The sequence below is a fragment of the Chiloscyllium plagiosum genome, chromosome 9 (assembly GCF_004010195.1).
Source record: "Chiloscyllium plagiosum isolate BGI_BamShark_2017 chromosome 9, ASM401019v2, whole genome shotgun sequence".
NCBI classification, from domain to species: Eukaryota; Metazoa; Chordata; class Chondrichthyes; order Orectolobiformes; family Hemiscylliidae; genus Chiloscyllium; species Chiloscyllium plagiosum.
Window position 1 is genome coordinate 25,356,808 of NC_057718.1, and position 17,189 is coordinate 25,373,996.

Sequence of the window (17,189 nt, forward strand, 5' to 3'; positions counted from 1 at the left end):
TGTTTAAGCATTTCATGTTATTCTTCATGCATAACTTTCTATCTTAAGTCTGGACATTTCTGTACTGACTTGAAAATGTCTGAAGTCTGTGTCCTTTTTGGTAATTATTCCTGTGCTGTGGGCAGGAATTTCTAGCATTTATATCCAATCCTAAATACTCATGAGAAACCTTCCTCCAGAAATGTTGCAGGCAGTTTGATGCAATAATCCAATTCAGAGACAGGTTAGTAACAAATATATTATGTGCATATGCAATTGCATATGGATCAGACTGGGACCAAATGATGGTTTTCCTTCCTGAAACAACATTAGTGAACTAATTGTAGTTGCAAAATCACATCTTCTTGCCAGGAATAGTATTTTGGCAGCTCAATTTACATTTCTGATCCGAATAGCTTGTAACACTTGGAAAGAAAAAGACAAACAACTCTATTGTTTAAAGTTTCACTTTTACTTTTGATTGTGATTATATAAAATCAAAAAATATAGAAATAGGATAGAATAGCTTTAAAATTATGACAAAATTTTAACTCCACCGATTCAAATATTTTCTGTCTTTTAAATCTACAACTAAGGACTATACTTTATCATCATCATCTATTTTGACTTGTTGGGAGATCAACTGGTTTTAATTTAATGTTATGTGGGTGGTAAGCATTTTCTAAAGGTGTAGTACTTACTTCCTTGACACTTTTCTGTCTTACATTTCCATCAGACTGCTTCTGTCACATCTGTCTATTAAGTTTAAAAGCTTGCCATATTATTATATATATTTTGTATGAAGTCCTCCTAGTTCTGCACTCAGTTTTCGTATAGGCTTGTACACTTGTAATGATGCTCATTATAGGAACCCTTGAAAGGTATAAAAGTGGAAGTGATGTAGTAAGTGACTTGCCCCATTAACTATGGCACGTTATACTGCGTCTTCTTTTTAACCTTCACTAGAAAAATGTACTAAGCTATTAAAAAATATAGGTCTGTCAAATTTCTCACTCCCTGGTATGCCTTTAGAACATTACAGTGCAGTACAGGCCCTTCGGCCCTCAGTGTTCTTTCGTAATAAGAATTTTTTTTCTTAAGTCCAGGTGTTCCTATACCTATTATTGCTCTTCTTTCTGTTCAGGTAACCAAGGGTGTAGTGTATTGGGAAAGGCAGCACGATGTGTCAATGGTTAGCAGTGCTGCCTCACAGTGCCAGGGACCTATGTTCAATTCCAGCCTCAGACAATTATCTGTGTGGAGTTTGCAAATTCTCTCCATGTCTGCATGGGTTTCCTTTGGGTGCTCTGGCTTCTTCCCCCAGTCCAAAGATGTGCGGGTGGTGTGGATTAGCCATGCTAAACTTCCTATAGTGACCAGGGTTGTGCAGGCCAAGTGGATTAACCATTGGGAATAGATAATTACAGGAATGGTCGGGATGGGATGCTCTTTGGAGGGTCATTGTGGACTTGATGGGCTGAATGGCCTGCTTCCACTCTGTAGGATTTCTATGATAACATGACTCAGGCTAGCTTTTCTACTGGTAGGTGCAGAAATACCTGGTTGGAGAACTAAGAGAATGAAAGTTATAGGCTTGTTCTTGAGTGACAAGATACTGAGTAACAACTTGGCTGCTACAGACAGCTGCAACAGCTACAAATTAGGGTCATAGAGTCATATAGCATGGAAACAGAGCCTTTGGTCCAACCTGTCCATGCTGACCAGGTTTCCCAAACTAAACAACTCTCATTTGTCTGTTTTTGGCCCAAATCTCTTTTCTACTTATCTATCTGTCCAGATGTCTTCTAAAAGCTGTAACTGTACCTGCATCTACCACTTCCTCTGGCAGTTTATTCCATATACGCACTACCCTCTGTGTGAAAACATTGCCCCTTAGGCCCTTTATAAATCTTTCCTGTCTCACCTTAAAAATGAGCTTCCTAGTTTTCAACTCACCTTTCAAGGGAAAAGACCTTTGCTATTCACCTTATCTCTATCCCTCATGAATTTATAAACCTCTGTAAGATCAACCCTCAACCTCCTATGCTCCAGAGAGAGAAGTACCAACCTATCTGGCTTCTGCTTATAATCCAAACCCTCCAGTCCCAGTAACATCATTGTAAATCTTCACTGTATCCTTTCCAATTTAATAATATTCTTCCTGTAGCAGATTATAGGGAGAAGGAAGAGATCTGGTTAGTGCATGAATGGTACCAGTAAGCAAGATCAAAGAGGTGAAACTCCTTGCTACATATTCTACTGCACTGCTGTACATCTTGATGCCTTTCACTTCTTCGTAACCCTCTGTTCTGCTCAGCCCTTTGATTCCCTGTTCAAGTACAGTTGATTTTAAGAACTTGTTATGTGGTGAATTGTGGCATGAGCCTGAGCCCTGTCAATTTTGTCACCCTCATGTGAGATGCCATGAGATGGCAACCCATGCTGCAAGTCTGACTTACAAAATAAAGATATTGTGTCTGTCTATTTTATTGTTACACAGGGTTTGGTACTCACCAAATGGGCATTACATTGGATATTTTGGACAACATAGCTCTTTGGTATTAATGAACCCCAGTAAGTTTGTTTTACCATCTGACATAATTGAAGCACCTGTGGAAAGCCAGTCAAACAAATCAGACAAGACTGACCAGTTGGATTATCCCTTGAAATTGGATTGGGAAAGGTGAGGTTGCATTTATGACTTGAATTTAGTTGCACAAAATTGTACATGGTACACTACAGAAAACATATCATTTTAACATGAAAACTATAAGGCAAGTTCAGATTTGTTGATATGTAATTATTTTGCACCTTTTGTTATGCATATGAAGTCTGAAGTATATTAATGCCTAATATTCTGAAAAGAGTTGCATAGTTTTAGATGTGATCCTCCTGTGTAGTTGAAGTAAAACACAAAGAAATAAAGCAATACTGGCCACAAAGCTTGGCAGTGTCACGTCTAGATTCTTGGCATAAGTACTATTTTTCCTCCCAAAGTTGCATCCACAGCATACCTGCACAGTTGTGGCGTTAGCTGTGTCAGATGTTGTTTTAGCTCAGGCGTTTGGACACATCCAGAGAGCATCCAGAAAATCTGAAGCTGTTGGTGCAGTTGATAAGATGTGGTATTTGTAGATACATCTACTGACATCAACCACTCAAGTGAAGTCACTTAACTTCATGCAGCACTCAGTTCAGATGCCCATGGAAACTCTTGTTGCATTAACTACCACGGAGTGTGTTGCATTTTTTAGGATGCCACACACTGTTGGGTTAGGATGCTGTCATCAGGTGAATCTTAATGTGTTAAACACTGGGCCAGGTTTGCAATGGCCAGATAGTCATTGGAGCAGTGCAGACTGAAGTTGTTCATCAGGACATACAGTTGACTCAGTATTTGCTGTGTATCTGAATTTTCTGATGTGCAATTCCACTACATCTGAGAGAGTCTGTAGATACCAAGTCTACATCCTGGTCATTTACTAATATGACCATTACCCCAACTCATCACTGATAACTCCCAACTATACTGCACTGGCCCATTATAACACTATAACACTCCAGACCCCTGATAGCTGCCCCCAACCCAACACAGTTCCACCCCACTTAACATTCAGCAACTAACCATCTTCTCATCAGATTTGAAACTCTTCCCTCTGCTCCCCAGACCTGAGTTCACACATCCCCACATTCCACATGTGTGACATTATCTCCCATCCCCATTACTGAACCTGGGACCCCTACCACCCTGCTCTAAGCACTCCGTAAATTACTGGGCACCCTGGCATTACACACAGCTGGCATCTTACTTAATAGGAACCCTACTCAGCAGGAACCCTACTTACCAGGAACCCTACTTAATAAGGCCTTTCCTTCTTAGCCAACATACCTTGATATTTGCCCTTTTACAGGAGCTGGCAAAGTGTCTGATTGCACTGCTGGAAATTTAAATCACAGAATATGACATCTACTGCCATAAAAAAGTGACCGAGATGGACTTCCCCTATCTGTCCTATACTACAAAAGGGAAGAACTGCAATTTGACTGTGATTGCTATTATTAGGAATATCCAGGCCACTACGTAGTTTATTGTATGAAAGCAATCAGGTGCAAATTTACATCAGTAAGATGTGCATTGTTGCTAAGACTGTGGGGAAACTTGAGAATAAAAGTCTGCATTCTACAAGATTCTATGCTGCTCTATGTAATTCTCATCCAAGCCAGTATGGCATCATCCGATTAGGTGGACCTTAAGACAATCTCCGACATTAAACCTTCTGTTACCTTTATGAACAGTTTCTTGTCCAATATGCCTTCACAATGTTTGTCAGATGTGCCTCCTGTGTGGTCACCTGTGGGTAGAGGGCCTCTTTCCTCCCTTCCAGCTCCTGCACAAAAGTGTAGTGTTGGCTGGCATCCTGGAACCTGGACACTGTCACTGTGTGCCACTCTTTCCAGAAACAGGATAAGTTGGCACCTGCTGCCGTATACCTCCCATTACGAGGTGCAGACAAGCTTTAACTTTAACTCCTACTAGCTTCTCGGGAATTTGTGCCTACCTAGATGTGTAAGCACTCAGCAAGTTTAAAGCTGACTGTACCTTACTACCATTGCATAAGCAGAGTTGGAGCTTGCCTAGATCCGAAGGGCAAAATAAGCACAAAATAATCCTGAGTCATGATCCACTAACTCACTTTCAAGTCCTGTCCAATTTCCATGTCTTCCAGTAATTAGTGTGATTTCGGTGATCCATTATTTAATATCTTAGTGGTTAAAATGATTTAAGTGTTGCTACATTTCATCTGATTTTGAACTGTACTGTTGTATAACAGGCTCTTTCAAACATCTAAATGTTAGACTCTAACAGTTCACTACAAATATTCAGCCCCTTGATAACTGAAATCTGCACCTTTGTACTCGTTATATGCTGGTTAACATGTCTCAGTTTGATAACTGAGCTTATAATTATCATGTTGCTACTGCTCTCTCAGTCTGTGATCTTCGATTTTCTGAATATGTTTATTTGTTGCGTCTGCACTTTATCAATGTCTGGGCACATAAAGAATAATATATTGGCAAATTGAACAACCTTAGTCCTTCATTCTGACATTAGAAATTCATTGGTAAGAACAGGCTGAGATCAGAACCCTGGAGAATCCCAAAACTTTATTGAAATTTCTGTCTCCACTCTGACACTCAGCTCAACAATGCAGCCCCATTCACTGTCTTTTGCAAAGGGTTTGTGCTGACTCCTTCACTACTCAACATCTGCATTAGCCATTTACACAGTTTTGTGCAAATTAATTTATGCTGAGAGTTACCTGCATTAGTGAGACCCTTTTCACCGCCCTACAGATTATGGTGAATACACTCAATACTCAAAGCTGTTCTTTACTACCTCTAAACCTTTGGTAACAACTTTCAATGAAACAATAGAACCACCAAGGAAGCACTTAATGAAATCTTTTGGACAGAAATGTGAATTTAGAGCCAATTTGGCAAATATGTGCTGGAATTAAGAGCAAGGACTTGCCTCAATTAAGTACTTATGAGCATTACATTAAGCACACAGGCTTTGACCAGTGACTCCAGCACTGTTATACATACCCATGAATATTGCACACAGGTTTGGGCATTCAGCTGACATACCAAATCTCTACATCCACAATGAAGACTAAGATGAATACACAATCAATGTTTCATCACTGTAGTATGGACATCAAATCCAAGAGACATTCGTTTTCAAACACAATTGAACCACAGCCAAACTACACTTACCAATTTGTGATGATCGCTAGAACTTTAAAAAGTCACACCTGTAATCTCACACAAGTCTTCATTAGATTGGACTAATGGTCTCAAACCGTTCTTGCATAGAGTTCGAAGATTCTAATATACATGGAAGATAAAAGCAGGAGTAGGTTAATTCAAACCTTCAAGCCTACTCTGCCATCAATATGGCTGATCATCCAACTCAACAATTTCTCCTTTGAATCCTCCCACTTCCTCCAGACGAAAAGGGTAGACATGGGCACCTGCATGGGCCCCAGCCACGTCTGTCTCTTTGTCTGCTACATGGAACAGTCTATCTTCCATAGTTATACTGGCACCACTCCACACCGTTTCCATTGCTACATTGTTGACTGTATTGGTACCACCTCGTGCACCCACAAGAAGGTTGAACAGTTCATCAACTTCAACAACACATACCAGCCTGACCTTAAATTCACCTGAACCATCTCTGACACCTCCCTCCCCTTCCTGGACCTCTCCATTTCCATCAATGGTGACCAACTCAAAACTGACATCTTCTACAAACCTACTGACTCTCACAGCTACCTGGATTACACCTCCTCCCACCCTACCTCCTGCAAAAATGCGATCCCTTATTCCCAATTCCTCCACCTCTGCCTCGTCTGCTCCCAGGAAGACCAGTTCCACCACAGAACACAACAGATGGCCTGCTTCTTTAGAGATCACAATTTCCCCTCTCACATGGGTGATGATGCCCTCCAGCACATATCATCCATATCCCGCACCTCTGCCCTTGAACCCCACTCCTCCAACCACAACAAGGACAGAACCCCCCGGTCCCAACTTCCACCCCACCAACCTCCATATACATCACATCATCCTCCGCCATTTCCGCCACCGACAAACGGACCTCACCACCAGAAATATATTTCCCACTCCATCCCTATCCGCTTTCCATAAAGACCATTCCCTCTGTGATTACCTTGTCAGGTCCACGTGCCCCCAACAACCCACCCTCCTCTCCCGGCACCTTGCCCTGCCGCCCCAGGAATCGTAAAACCTGCACCCATACCTCCCCCCTCACCTCCATCCAAGGCCCCAAAGGAGCCTTCCACTTCCATCATAGTTTCACCTGCACTTCCACACATGTCATTTACTGTGTCCATTGATCCCGATGTGGTCTTCTCTACATTGGAGAGATAGAAAGCCTACTCACAGAGCGTTTCAGAGAACATCTCCAGGACACCTGCACCAATCATCCCACTGCCCCTTGACCAAACACTTCAACTCCCCCTCCCACTCAGCAGAGGACATGCAGGACCTGGACCTCCTCCATCGCCAGTCCCTTACCACCCAACACCTGGAGGAAGAATGCCTCATCTTCTGCCTCGGGACCCTCCAACCCCATGGCAACAATGCGGACTTCACCAGTTTCCTCTTTTCCTCTCCCCATACCTTATTCCAGTTCCAACCTTCCAGCTCAGCACTGCCCTCATGACTTGTCCCGCCTATCCATCTTCCTTTCCACCTACCCACTCCACTCTCCCCTCCAACCTATCACTTTTATCCTCATCTCCATCCACCTATTGCTCTCTCAGCTTCCTTCCCCCAGCCTCACCCCCCCTCACATTTATCTCTCTACCCTCGAGGCTCCCACCCTCATTCCTGATGAAGGACTTTTGCCCAAAATGTCGATTCTCCTGCTCCTCAGATGCTGCCTGACCTGCTGTGCTTTTCCAGCACCTCACTCTTTGACTCTAATCTCCAGCATCTGTCGTCCTCACTTTCACTCAAGCACTTGGCCTCAAGCACTTCCTGTGGCAGAAAACTCCCCAGCCTCTCCATTCTCTGGGTGAAGACATTATTTTCTCATCTGGTCCTACATGGTTTATTCTGTATTCTGAGACTGTGACCCCGGTTGTGGACTCCCCAGTAATCAGAAATATCCTTCCTGCATTTATACTGCCTCGTCCTGTTAGAATTGCATAGATTTCCGTCACATTGCCCCTCATTTTTCTGAATTCCAGCTAATATAATCCTAACTGATTTATCCTCTTCTCATACATCAGTCCTGCCATCCCAGGAATCAGTCTGGTAAGCCTTCTTCCACTCACTGAACATCCAGAACATTCTTCCTCAGACATGGAGACCCAAACTGTACACACTATTCCAGATGTAATCTCACCAAGGTCCTGTATAATTGTAGCAAGTCTACTCTGGTCCTGTACTCAAATCCTCTCACTATGAAGGCCAATATACCATTTGCCCTGAAATAAACAAATAGAACTGAATTGAATTAGCTTTATTGTCACATGTACCCAATTGAATACAGTGAAAAGTTTATATGTCACCACTTACAGCGCCATCTTAGGTACAATCCTGAGTTAAAAAATAGAGAAATGAAGAAAAATAGTTACATTACAGTCAGTAAAAGCAGGAAGCAAAGTTAAAAAGACAAACATGACAGTCATACAAAAATTGCTGGAGAAACTCAGCAGGTCTGACACCCAAGTCTCGTTGCACTTCCTCCTTTCCAAATCTATCATCATTCAGAACGTAATCTGCTTTCCTGTTTTTGCTATCAAAATGGACAACCTTGTATTTATCCACATTATCCTTAGTCTACCATGCATGTGCTCACTCACTCAGCTTGAATAAATCACATTGAGGGGTCTCTGCATCCACCTGACAGTTCACCATCCCACCTAGCTTTGTGTTGTCTGCAAACTTGGAGCTATTACACTTAGTCCTTTTATCTAAATCATTAATATATGTTGCGACCAGCTGAGATGCTAGCACTGATCCCTGCAGTATCACACAAGGCACTGGCTGCCACAAGGGAAATGACCCATTTATTCATTCTCTTTGTTTCCTGTCTGCCAGCCAGTTCTTTATCCCTGTGTGTACCCCCATCCCAGGCACTTTAATTTTACACGCTGATCTCTTATACAGGGCTCTTTGAAACCATCTGAAAGCCCAAATAAATCAAATCTAGAATCTTCCCCTTATTGGCTCTAATTATTACATCCTTTAAAATTTCCAGTATATTTGTCAAACATGATTTCCTTTTTGTAAATCCATGCTGACTCTGCCCAATTGTGTCACTGTTTTCCAAGTGTTCTACTGTTAAATTTTTTATTTTATCTAGTGATGTCAGGCTAATTGGTTTATAATCCTTATTTTCTCTCTGCCCCTTTTTTTAAACAGTGGGGTTGCATTAGCTATCCACCAGTTCATAGGAGATCTTACGATGTTTATGAAATCTTGAATGATGATCACCAATGCATTCATTAGGGTCACTTCCTTAAGTGCTGTGGGATGTAGATTATCGCGTCCTGGGGACTTTGCAGCCTTCAATCCCATTAATTTTCCCAACACCATTTCCTGACTAAGACTGATTTCCTTCAGATTCTCTCACTAGAGTCTATGTTCCTTCAAATTTTCAGAATGTTATTTATCTCCTCCATGTGTCTGCGTGTGTTTCCTCCTGGTGCAGCAGTTTCCTCCCATAGTCCAAAGGCGTGCAGGTTTGGTGGCTGAATTGTGTTAAATTGCCCATAGTGTCTCGGGATGTACAGATTAGGTGGATTGGTCAAGCTAAATTGCCCCATGTCTGGGGATTTGGAAGTCAGGTGGAGTGTCATGGTAAATGTGGGGGTACAGAGCTTGGATGGGGTTCTGGATGGGATGCTCTTCAGGGGTTCGATGCAAACTCAATGGCCTTTTTCCAAACTGTAGGGATTCTATGATTCTTTGCGATGTACTTTGCAAATAGGTGCAGTAGAGTGGATGAAGCAGCACTTCAGAAAGACCTGTAATTTGTACCTAATTTGTTTGAAGCAATGCAATTGTAGTTAGTGTACTGGCTGGCTTGCAATAGTCTTAGGATCTTTGCCTTCGCTGTAACTACCTTTGTGTGCACTTAGCGGCAGCCATTAAATGCACATATTTTCAGCATACTTCCTCATCTCTGACACTGTCTGTGATGTATCTCTTCAAAGTTACAAGGACTAAAATCTCGGTTCATCCTGAAAATGATGACAGGATCACCTGATTCATTTCTAGTGGATGCAAATGCTAACCCATCAATCATTATTACATTTGGATATTACATCACAGGAAAATATACATTTGCTTTGCTGCCAGACAGAAAACATTTTTAAAGCCCCCAGGTCTTAGTTCTCTTTATTTTGTTCAATATAATTGACTGCATTTACAGTGTTCACTGGATGTACTATACTCCTTCATTTTAATCTGTTTGGATGATAAATGAATAGTATTCATCTCATTTCTTTTAAATTATTTCTTAATTAGATGGAAGCCATTTGATCGGGAAGAATATGACTTAAAGTTAACACAAGAACGGAAGGTTCTTGACATGGATCATGATAAGAAATTCTTTCAATCCGTGACTATACCGAGGGTAGGAATTAATACTTTTGATATAATACAATGTAAGTTCACCTCCACTTCTTTCAGGAAAGTCTCTGAACCTCAGGTCTCAGCAATTGGAGACTTTGCTAGACTCCATTCCTCAACTGCGACCTTCAAGTTTACCCCAGTTCCACAGGCAGTTCCCTCTGGTTTGTAGCTTATTTTAGCAATAGGGCAGCCACTTCCTGCTAACTTCATGTCCTGCTTACTTTGTCAGAAGTCTATTTTTGAATCAACTAGTTCAGGTATTAGAACACATCCTTGGAGTGGGTGGCACTTGAACATGGGCCTTCTGGTTATGGACACCACCTAAATGCTATAACAGTCCTACAAGCTGGGAGTTTTAGGCATTTTTAATCAACCTGTTGAGAGATGTTATGACACACCTTTGAAGGAAGTTGGATTTGAAGTAAGCCCAGGTCTCCTGGCTCAGAAGAGGGGACACTACCACTGGACCACAAGAGCCATCTGCTGGGAGTTATAGATATTTTCTCATCAACCTGTTTTGAGATGTTACTGCGCATCACTGGAGCAGGTGGGACTTGAATACAGAACTTCTGGTCTAGAGGTAGGGACACTACCGTTGCTCCACAAGAACCCCCATGATGGGAGGTAGGTTTTTCACTGCAGGGGTTCCAGATAAGTATGAAAATTATAATTAATTATCATTAATTTGGATCAGCTAGGACCAGACATAATTGATAGGACCTTGACAAGCAACTTTAAATAGTTAAAAATCACACAGCACCAGGTTATAGTCCAACAGGTTTTATTGGAAGCACACTATCTTTCGGAGTGACGCTCCTTCATCAGGTGATTGTCTATAACCTGTTGGACTATAACCTGGTGTTGTGTGATTTTTAACTTTGTACACCCCAGTCCAACACCGGCATCTCCGAATCATAACTTTAAATAGCTAACTCTTACTAAGCTTAAGGTTTTGATTTCATCGGTCCAACTGGAATCCTACTGAAAATGATACCTTGGTTCAACAAATTTACATAATATGGCATTAGAAAAAAATGCTTCTCTTTCTCTCTTCCAACTCATGATAGTAACCACCAGCTGACGCAAAACTACACCATGTAGCTGCTGTTTTGATCCCTCAATTGTATGTGACCTCAACCAAGTTGTTGGAAAGACCCAAAAGTTAAGAAATCTTCATGAAGCAATATCTTCCCCGTTAAGTAATTTAAAGAGAAGTTTATTGCAAGTTTATTTAAAGAAAATTTTATTGCAAGTATTTTTTAAATAAATATTTTAAATCCCAATGATGTTAATCAGCCCATCAATACAATTTGTTATCCCTATAATATTACTGCTGCTGTAAACTCAAGAAGCAATTCTTGGAACCAATGGCAGATTTCATTGCCAATCCTGGATACCTCAAAAAATAATGGCTTAATGAGGACCTTATTCTCTGAAGCTGTGGGCATCTAGTCAAATCTTCAATAGTTCTTTTCATATGTTCTTTTGTTAAATGATCTAATTGCTTTCACTCATCATTCAATTTCCAACCATTCGGACGTGTTGTTAGCTTAGTAAACAACAATGAACTAAGGTGCGCTGAATGATTCACTTTTGTTTGATTCTAAACAGCTGAAATCAAAACCAATAGAAAATTCCATATCAGGCACTAGAGCAATGGGTGCTGTATTTCGAGCTCTCCCTGTGTATACTGTAAGTTGATCCCTTTTATTTCTCTGTAAAAGTAATGATATACTTGATAAGCTGATGATTGTATTGCTTTACACTCATTTTATATTTGCAGCTAAAGCCCTAATTAGAATTTAGAGCATTAGTTGCAAATCTAAAATGCACGTAAAGCAACTGAGGCACCAATAATAAATATTAAACTGGAGATTTGTTTTAAATGAAGTCTTTTTGTGTCTTCAATAAATTTTTTTGGAAATATCAAAGCATTGATTCTTTTTATATGCTCTTAAGTTTTTAGAACCTTGTGTGTCAATTTAAATATTGATTCAGCAAAAAATAACATTTATTTTTCATGAGTACAAGGAAACCTAAAGGAGAGGCTCTTCTGTAGAGCTGCAGTGCAGCTTACTCGTGCCTCTCTGAGGAGCTGTGTTATCTTCAGTTGCATTTCACCAATAAAAGTCTTAAACATTACTGTCCTCCAAATCTCCTCACTAAACGGAGTTGAGCACCCTGAAAGTCACAGCACATCTCAACGTCTTTGCAATTGGATCTTCTGAAACCTCCAGTAGCAACACTTTGTTAGGCTACAGTTCACCATTGTAAACATCAGATCAATGATGTGTTGATGTTCAGGGCTAAAGATTTAATACACTGTTTTGTCTGATGCCTCACATCTGGGCACACTGCATTTTATCAGCATGAGAAGCTCTGACAGTTAGTTGATCAGAAAGGCCAGACTGGAAGGACAATATGTAAGCTTCTGGACTTTGTTGATCCTTTTAAAAATATTGGCTAACTGAGCTCCAGCATTTATTAATTGCTAAAAAGTGTAGACTGGGCAGGTACCCACTCCACTTTTCTTGCTGACTGATCCTCTCAGATTCAGGTGCAAAGACTGCTTCCAAAATCTCTTGAGAAACTATTGAAAATTGACACTTTGTAAGCATGACTTGAAAAAACTGAAACATTGTTTCAAGCCATGACTGTGTAGGCATTGACTGTCTTCAATTAGTGGCAGCAAAGCAAAGCTGATGCCCATTCTGTGGCCAAGTGAAGCATTTCAGGGCCAATTCTCACCTCCACTAGCACCTTACCACTATCAGGAGGGGCTGCTTTTATGTGTGGAAACCATCAAACTGAAACTGGTGACCTCTTGGAAGGTTCTGGGCTTGTTTGGGTGGGGGGGTGTAAGAGGACTCAGTTATAGCTGCTGCTTGCCCCAAGGGGTCCCACAAATTGGGATTGTCCATCCCTTCCATTTTGCTAACCAGCTCTGGCTTGCTGGGAATAATTAGCTGTCTTTGGGATTTGCAATTGAATAAAATGAAGGCAAAGACTATTCAACATTGAGTTAATTTTGACTTTGTTCTTTTGGATCGCAATGTCTATGCATGAGATCGATCAAATTTTAAATAACACAATGTGCTTAAACTTATTGTCTAACTTACTTCATATTCATGACTTCAAGAACAAATGAGGTAGATGTAAATGATGACATAAAGAACTGAGTTTTACCAGCTCCATGGTGACAGGCTGGGAGGTGGGAGGATTGGTAAAATGGAGATGGAGGAGAGTCCAATGTCTTCCTGCATATAACAATGGCAGAGCCTCTGTGTCATCGATGCTCACTGGGCAGCCTCATGAGATGTGAAAGGGCTGCTTTGCTTTGCCCACCTGCAATTTACTGGTGTAAGGAGGGACCATCTCTGCCTGGGCAGACAGTGAAGTAAACCCTAGTAGTCTCCTAACAGGTTCCCAGGGAAGGCCATCTATTATGGCCACTCCATGGCCTATGGAGAGGTGATCCATTTAAAATGTCAATCCCCTTTCAGTGAAGGTGCCACTTTGAAGAGGTCGCCTGCCACTTGCCAGAGTCCGCCTGACTGGCTGATTAAAAAAGATCAATCTCCATTGTCTTCAATGGATGTCAAGTCCCGACAAGTGCCTCCTAATTGGCCACCTTAAGTGAAATGCTATCCCAATGGCCCACAGTCATCACTATTAGGACAGCTCACATTTCCATACCAGAAAAGATCGGCTTAAAGTGTCCTTTAAGACTAAAATAAAAGCAATCAGTATCGAAAAGTTGCAACATTTTCACAGGCAACTTAACAGTTCATGGGTATTTTATTTCCTGAAATCATGAGAAAATGAAGTGTAAATACAGTAAGATGCAAAGCTTGAAGACTACAATTAAACCTCTAGGATAAGGTATCTACTGGGGCTGAGGTATTTGTTCCATTGTATTTGTTAATGTATTATCTTCCCCGTAGATCAATCCTTTATTCCAGGTGGACCCATTTGAAGGCATTTCCATTAGTTCAGAAAAAGGTGTTGGTCATGACTCACTCCATAACCTTTTTGCAGGAGAAAGGAAAGTCTTTGCAAATTTTAAGAAGGTCAGTGATTCTGAGTAATAAGCAGGAGTGAAATAATCAAAAAAATTTGTTTGTTTCTCAGAGTGTGTATTTGCAGGCAGTTCATGATACCAACATGTCAAAGCTACTTGCTGACTTTAAACCAAATATTCCAGACTCCAAACCAGTTGACATGTCTTTAAAGACTTGGATAATCTGTGCTTTACAATTAGAAAGTGTGTGTACCTTCACAGCCAGTTTTAGAGTGATACTAAACATTCTTCTGCCTGCAAGCTATGGTGTTCCAGCTATGCCTGTGAAAGGAGATTCAGAGAAAACAAAACATTTAAAATATAAGCACAATCAATGATAGAAAGTGGTTTAGAGTGCACCCCAATTCAAATTGTGGAGCATACTGGTGTGCAAAGTTGCCCAACTTGAATTTACTAAAGTGATTTTAAGCTGCCTGCAGGGAAAAAAACTCCTTGCACTGAAAAAGCACCTTTTCATGCCTGTGGTCATCTTGAAATATATTACAATTGATGAACTATTTTTAAAGTGTAGCCACAATTGTAATGTGAGAAAATTGATGGCTAGTTTACATGCAATAAGGCATGAAATTAGTTGGGGTATTAATATTGACTAGGACACACACGATCATAAAAATGTTACAGTGCAGAAGATTGCTAAGGGGAGGGTAATAGAGGGAAGAGCGAGCCTACGGTTTGGTAAGTGAGCCACAGGAAGAGGTCATGCTGACATGGTTTTGGGAGGGTCACAACATTGGAATGATTTTTGTAAATCTTTTCTCCGCTGTCTCTCAAGCTTTCACATCTTTCCAAAGGTATGTTCTCTACAACTGGGCACAATATTCCAACTGCGCCTGAACTTTGTCTCTATTTTAAACATAGAACACAGAACATAGAAATGTACAGCACAGAACAGGCCCTTCGGCCGACGATGTCGTGCCGAGGATTAATCCTAATCTAAAATAAAATAACCTAACCTCTGCAACCCTCAATTCATTGCTGTCTGGATGCATGTCCAGCAGTTGCTTAAATGTCCCGAATGACTCTGCTTCCACCCCCACCGCTGGCAACGCATTTCATGTATTCACAACTCTCTGCATAAAGAACCTACCTCTGATGTCTCCTCTATATCTTTCTCCTAATATCTTAAAACTATGACCACTCATGCCAGTCAGTCCTGCCCTGGGGAAAGGTCTCTGGCTATTGACTCTATCCATGCCTCTCATTACCTTATATACCTTGATGAAGTCACCTCTCTTTCTCCTTCTCCCCAGAGAGAAAAGTCCGAGGTTAGTCAACCTCTCTTCATACAACAAGCCCTCCAGTTCAGGGAGCATCCTGGTAAACCTAGTTTGCACCCTCTCCAAAGCCTCTGTATCTTTCCTATAGTAGGGCAACCAGAACTGGACACAATATTCCAAGTGTGGTCTCACAGGGTCTTGTAGAGCTGCAGCAAAACCCCGCGGCTCTTAAACCCAATCCCCCTGTTAATGAAAGCCAAAACACCATATGCTTTCTTAACAACCCTATCCACTTGGGTGGCAACTTTGAGGGATCTATGTACTTGCTCACCCAGATCCCTCTGTTCCTCCACACTGCCAAGAATCCTGTCTTTAATCCTATATTCAGCATTCAAGTACGACCTTCCAAAATGCATCACTTCGCATTTATCCAGGTTGAACTCCATTTTCCATTTCTCAGCCCAGTGCTGCATCCTGTCTATGTCGTACTGCAGCCTGCAATAGCCCTCGATATTATCGATGGCACCTCCAACCTGTGTGTCATCTGCAAACTTACTAACCCATCCCTCAACTTCCTCATTCGAGTCATTTATAAAAAACCACAAAGAGCAGAGGCCCAAGAACAGACCCCTGCAGGACACCACTCAACACTGACCTCCAGGCCTTAACTGTAAGCCTTTCTTGTTTGTTGAAACAGTTTCAAATTATTTGGATCAAATTCAGTTTGGACAACACTGCACACAGACCAAGCTACACATTTTGTATTGGGTTGAACTCTGAACCACTTTGCATCAGCATTGATTTACTTATGTTAAATGTTGTTTTTTTCTGAATCTTGTTTTGTTGGAATTTCTTACACGTCATGGCATACAGGGGAGGGGGAATGTTCAATATCACTCGAAAACTGGCCACAATGCACTTTTAAGTTTAAAGCACAGACCATCACAATGCAAAAAAGAACAAATGATCCTGTTGGTCTTTTTCACCATTTGCTCAACCTGGATTGTCACCTTCAATGATTTGTACATATATATCTCAGGTCCCACTGTTCCTGTATCTTTTTACATCGTTTCTCTTCATTCTTCCTTCCTTCCAACATTTATCACTACACACTTCTTTCCATTGAAATTCATTTTCCACATGTCTGCCTATGTCTTTAGCGTATCTAAATTTTCTTCAAGATTAATTCTACTTCCACATTTTGTCATCCGTAACTTTTAAAATTATGTATGTTCAAGTCTAGATCATTAACCTATATCAAGAAGATCAATGATCCTAATAACCAGTCTTTGGAAGGCCATTTTAAACCCACTTCCAGTCTGAGAATCAGCCATTCACTGCAGTTGTCTGTTACCTGATAGTTTTTGTCCAGGATGCTCCCTTTAGCTTCAACTTTGTTGGCAAATCATTTTATGTGGTACTTCATCAGACACATTTTTTGCAAAATAATCTGTACCACGACAACTGTATTATCCACCTCAATTCTCTTCTGTTTTCTCATGAAAGAAAACTCAATTAGTCAGTTAACCTCACTTTGAATTTCAGACAGGGCAAAAGCAAAGACTGGAGATTAGAGTCGAGAGTGTCATGCTGGAAAATCACAGCATGTTAGGCAGCATCTGAGGAGCAGGAGAATCGACATTTTGGGCAAAAGCCCTTCATCAGGAATATCTCTATCACTCTCATTAGTACTCAATCTCACCTTAATAATGCACAGTTTCCCATCTTCCCACCCG

General features: G+C 41.1%; 1 protein-coding gene across 1 annotated transcript in view; it reads left to right on the forward strand.

Moving 5' to 3' along the window:
- The window catches only part of LOC122553173 (WD repeat-containing protein 64-like), a 132,701-nt gene extending 122,377 nt beyond the window's left edge, over window positions 1-10,324 (forward strand). The window contains exons 21-22 of the mRNA XM_043696759.1: window positions 2,480-2,662; window positions 10,048-10,324. Coding sequence (XP_043552694.1) covers window positions 2,480-2,662; window positions 10,048-10,324 — 460 coding nt within the window. The remainder of the gene's footprint in view (window positions 1-2,479; window positions 2,663-10,047) is intronic.
- Window positions 10,325-17,189: the final 6,865 nt, after the last annotated feature.